The 4527-nt window shown below is 35.4% G+C and overlaps 1 protein-coding gene across 1 annotated transcript in view; it reads left to right on the top strand.

Moving 5' to 3' along the window:
* Positions 1-646: 646 nt before the first annotated feature.
* The window catches only part of LOC107743493 (ubiquitin carboxyl-terminal hydrolase 15-like), a 29008-nt gene continuing 25127 nt past the window's right edge, over positions 647-4527 (top strand). The window contains exons 1-2 of the mRNA XM_016556717.1: positions 647-751; positions 3831-3961. Coding sequence (XP_016412203.1) covers positions 697-751; positions 3831-3961 — 186 coding nt within the window. The 5' untranslated portion in view covers positions 647-696. The remainder of the gene's footprint in view (positions 752-3830; positions 3962-4527) is intronic.

Raw genomic sequence — 4527 nt, 5'->3', positions numbered from 1 at the left:
TCATGGGAAGTCCATGGTTATTAGATCAAGACAATGCCAGCTCTCATTCTGCATGTGCTACAACACTGTGGTTTCGTAGAGACAGAGTGAATGTGCTAGACTTGCCAGCAGATCTGTCTCCTATTGAAAATGTATGACCAGTCATGTAAAGGAGAATCAGACAACGACGATCACAGACTGCTGAGCTTCTGAAGTCTTGTATCAAGCGAGACTGGACAAAAATGTTGCTTGCAAAACTTTAACAATTAGTATCCTCAATTCCCAAACAATGAAACCTTGTAATTTAAAAGGAAGGTTGATGTGACGCAGTGTTAAACATGCCTCCTTCCCAACTTTTTTGGAGCGTGTTGCAGCCGTCAAAATCGAAATTTGTTCATATTTACAAAATACATTTACATTGGTCAGTGAAAACTTTGGAAATCTTTTCTGTGTACTTTTGTCAATTAAATAAAAGTTAAAGAGAATTAACAAATCACAGATTCTTAATTTTATTGCATTTTACAAAATATCCCAACTTCTTTGGAATTGGGGTTGTATATTGTTATTGCGAATTATTTTGGAAACTATAATAGTGTAGTGAAAAGTCTTTCATGACAGCCCTAATCTGGAGTTGGTTCCTGCAGGTATTTGGTGGACAGTAGCTGGTTCAAGAAGTGGAAGAAATATGTGGGTTTTGACAGCTGGGACATATATGTGATGGGCAGCCAGAACGTGTTTCCTGGACCAGTGGACAACTCTGGTCTGCTCAGAGGTGAGAAATTCCATGCAAATGTCAACTTTACCAAAGTTTTTAAAGTTTTTACCAAGAGAACAAAACCAAGTTGTGCCTTTAGGTCTGTATTTTACTGCATTAAATAGAAATGATAGAAATGTGAAGGAAATCACCATGCTTATCAACCACATATGAGGTGTGCACCTATAGTAAATTTACACTTTAATCCAACTATATTTCATGTTTTCAAAACTGAGATAATTTTTTTTAATGTCAACAGTAAGCGTTTTATAGAAAGATGACACCTGGGGCCCGTTTCAATAAGGAGGTTCAACCAACCCTGAGTTAAAACTTGAACTCTGAGTTGGCTTACTCTGAGATGGGAAACTCTGAGTTTTCGGTTTCAGAACAGCTGAATTGAGTTAGTTCAATCGACTCTTGAGTAGGTTGACTCTGAGTTTAGCGCGTGCACCACAACTATGAAAAGCCATGATCAATGGAGCTCCGATATTACGATTAACCATGGCAACAGCTCCCGCCAAAAAGACGTCCGCCTACTTCAGAGTCAATACAAGTTTAATTCTTATCACTGTTATAATATCACAGGTGAAAACTTGCAGAACGGTAGGTTATTAAACTAGGCTATTCATTTTCATGTTATCCCACGGGCAAAAAAATTTAAAATAATAATAATAATTGAAGTACATTTTTCTTATTTTACAAATGATCTGCCAATAGGGTAAGAAAAATACGGCAGCGGCTATTTACACTAAGTGGAATTAGCATACTTTCTTAGCGATATATCCTATTTACAGTAGGCTAAGTGCAAATAGCTCTAGATGCTATTTACACTATAGTGAAAATATTGATATATTATATTTACCATGTAAAAGTAGCAGTTCTTTGCAATAAGTGTAAAAAAATAATAATTAGATGCCATTTATACTTTATACTGGCAGATACATACTATTTGCACCTCAGTATTGTTACATTAACAGGATGCAATAATAATAATACAAGAGTGTAAATTCTTGTATTTAAACAAGATTCAGGGTTAACATACTCAGAGTTTTCACTTAACCTCCTTTCTGAAACAGGCCCCAGTTTGGATAGTTTTCCCCATTTTTGTGTTCAGGATTTTGAAAACATGTCTCGATGATGCACTGGAGCCACTGATCACGGCCTCCCGTCTCCTAACACTAGAAGAGGTGTGTTCGACTTGAAGCAGCGCTGTGCAGATCGATCGGTGTAGGACATCAAAATATAGTGAGAACTATAGAGAGCAGATGCTTTCAAATTGCTCTAGCAGTACTTTCATGTCAAACATCGATCGTTCTGCGCGGCGCTGCTTCAAGACAACCACACACCTAACATCAGTGGATTAGTGTATGTGATCCATTAAAAATAAATGTCTTTCTTTTCAGTGGTTTAGTTTTGCATGTGCATAAACAACAGGAAAAGGAAACTCAGAAAAACTGAATAAAATTACATATGATAGGAATAAAATAAATAGGCCTACACAAAATATGTTTCAGTAAAATAATTAATATAATAAGTCTTGTTTTGTTGCATTTTTATGGCTGCACTGCAAGTTTAAGGAAACAGAGATGTCTGAAAGTGCATCCTGTTTGTTTTATTTATTATACAAAGGCATAGTTTTTCTTATAGTGAGCAGGCATAAATAAAAGTAAACCGCTTCAAATGATGTCTTACTCCTATCTTTATGACCGAAAATGTCAGAATATTTTAGTTTTTCCGCTGTGGTAAGGAAAATTACCACACTGGAGCCTCTCACACATACCCAACATATAATTTATAGCATTGTTAGATGTTTATAGGTCTATGCTATTTATAATAAATGTGCCCTTATAATTTGTGTTTAATTTTATAATTGTATATGTAATTTTGAAATATAATTTCATAGCTACTTATATTTTCTGATTTTTTAAAAATCTTGTTTTATTCTGAATACCGGTAAAATTTAAAGGATTTGCTGACAACCTACAGGTAACTAGTGTTAGGTAAGTTACTTCAAAAAAGTAATTAATTACTAATTACTAATTACATCATCAATGTTGTATTTAAAATACTTTTCTTATTACTCTGTCTGAAAAGTAATTTAATTACTCAATAAATAATTTAACTCAATACCAATTACTTCTTAAAATCCCTATAAATCTTGACTGGATAGACAATAGAAATTAAACTCTTTAATAATTTAAATGTGAGTCAAACATGGAATAGTTTAAAGGCAACATTTTAGCTTCAGTAGTAGGAGAAATTATATTTTTATAGAGTTCTGTATTATATTTATGTATAAACCAGACCAATTCTAAGTGATATCCACCATATTCTTTAAGTAAGCCTATAGGTGAGACTTCCGGTTCATTATCCGTTATAGGGAAATAACAAGAAGAATTTTTTTTTTTTAATCCTCAGGTGTACGTGCAACCTTGAATGGTCCACTCTGATCCCGTGACCCAGACAGCACACAACTATCCCAATATATAATTTCATGACAATAATGTTCCCATGCCCTTCGTCTCAGTGAAGGTTTGACAGTAAAGGCTTCTTGCTGAAAGCAGTACCAGTCACTTTTGGCAGAGTGACCGGCTTTCTCTTGGACATAACATTTCTGTACACCCGTCATGAAATTGGCACGGGATTCTGCCATTTTAAATTCATATTTTAAAGTCACATATTATGTCTCTGCATTGTTCCAGAGACGGCTCTAGTTTTCAATCGAACGTGCACGAGAATCAAAGAAAGCTTGTAAATTCTGCACTTTTGTTTCTATATTAATTTGTGCATTTTGAAAATGTTAAAGATGCAAAAAGTGAACAATTTTTTTTATTGTCAACATTGTTGATAATGTTAACTAAATGTTTCAGCTCTATCACATATTTCATCGTACTTTTGAAACTAGCGTGTAGTTCTCAGCGCTATTTATGCACATTGTGTGTGTTTTTATGCTAATCTTATGCTACCTAAGAGGAACAGTATTATGTCAGCAAATGAGATGGACACGTGTTTGCTCAACTGAAATGAACATGACATAGAAGTTTAAAGCATTTCTCTTCTGCTGCACATCAGTGATGTATGTGTGTCCCGTTTGTAGATTGGGACACGCTGGACATTAAGGAACACCTCATTGATGAGCTGGACTATACCCTGGTTCCCACAGAGGGCTGGAAGAAGCTTGTGAGCTGGTACGGCCTGAAAGATGGACAGGAGCCTATTGCTCGAAAGGTAAAGCTGTCTGTGGAAGGGAAGCCGAGCTGTCCATATCCACTGTAGACATCATTACTTGTATGTAATTAGCTATGTTTCCATCCAAATATGCGAATTTAACTTATGCGCAAAACTGGAATATTGCATAAAACATTTGCGAATAAAGCACCGTTTCCATCCAATGAGTCAAAGAGAACAAAATCGTCACTTCCTGATAAACTAGCACTAAATATCTCTAGAAAACTAGGAGAAGCCACTGAATATAATAATTTTCATATGTAATAAATTACTTGCGCTTCAAAGAGAGCAGACGTAACACAATAAATGCGGTGCCTGCTGTTTGGGAACGCAGTCATGTAAGACAGTAATTATACAGAAATACTTGGATGACAGACTTTCCTCAGGCATTTCAGAACGACCAAAACAACATATAGATGCTGTGAACGAGATCGGTCCGCTGGTTAGTCAATTTATCCCGTCTCATAGCGCAAAGTCACATGACTTTTTCAATGCGCATGGTGGAATTTATTCAGTAAATGTGTTTCCATCGTAGTTTATGCACATTTTTTCTTATCGGATAAAAA

The sequence above is a fragment of the Sinocyclocheilus rhinocerous genome, unplaced genomic scaffold (genome assembly GCF_001515625.1).
Source record: "Sinocyclocheilus rhinocerous isolate Xijiao unplaced genomic scaffold, SAMN03320098_v1.1 scaffold1789, whole genome shotgun sequence".
Lineage (NCBI taxonomy): Eukaryota > Metazoa > Chordata > Actinopteri > Cypriniformes > Cyprinidae > Sinocyclocheilus > Sinocyclocheilus rhinocerous.
Note: the sequence above shows the minus strand (reverse complement) of the source record. Positions and strands in the feature narration are given on the sequence as shown.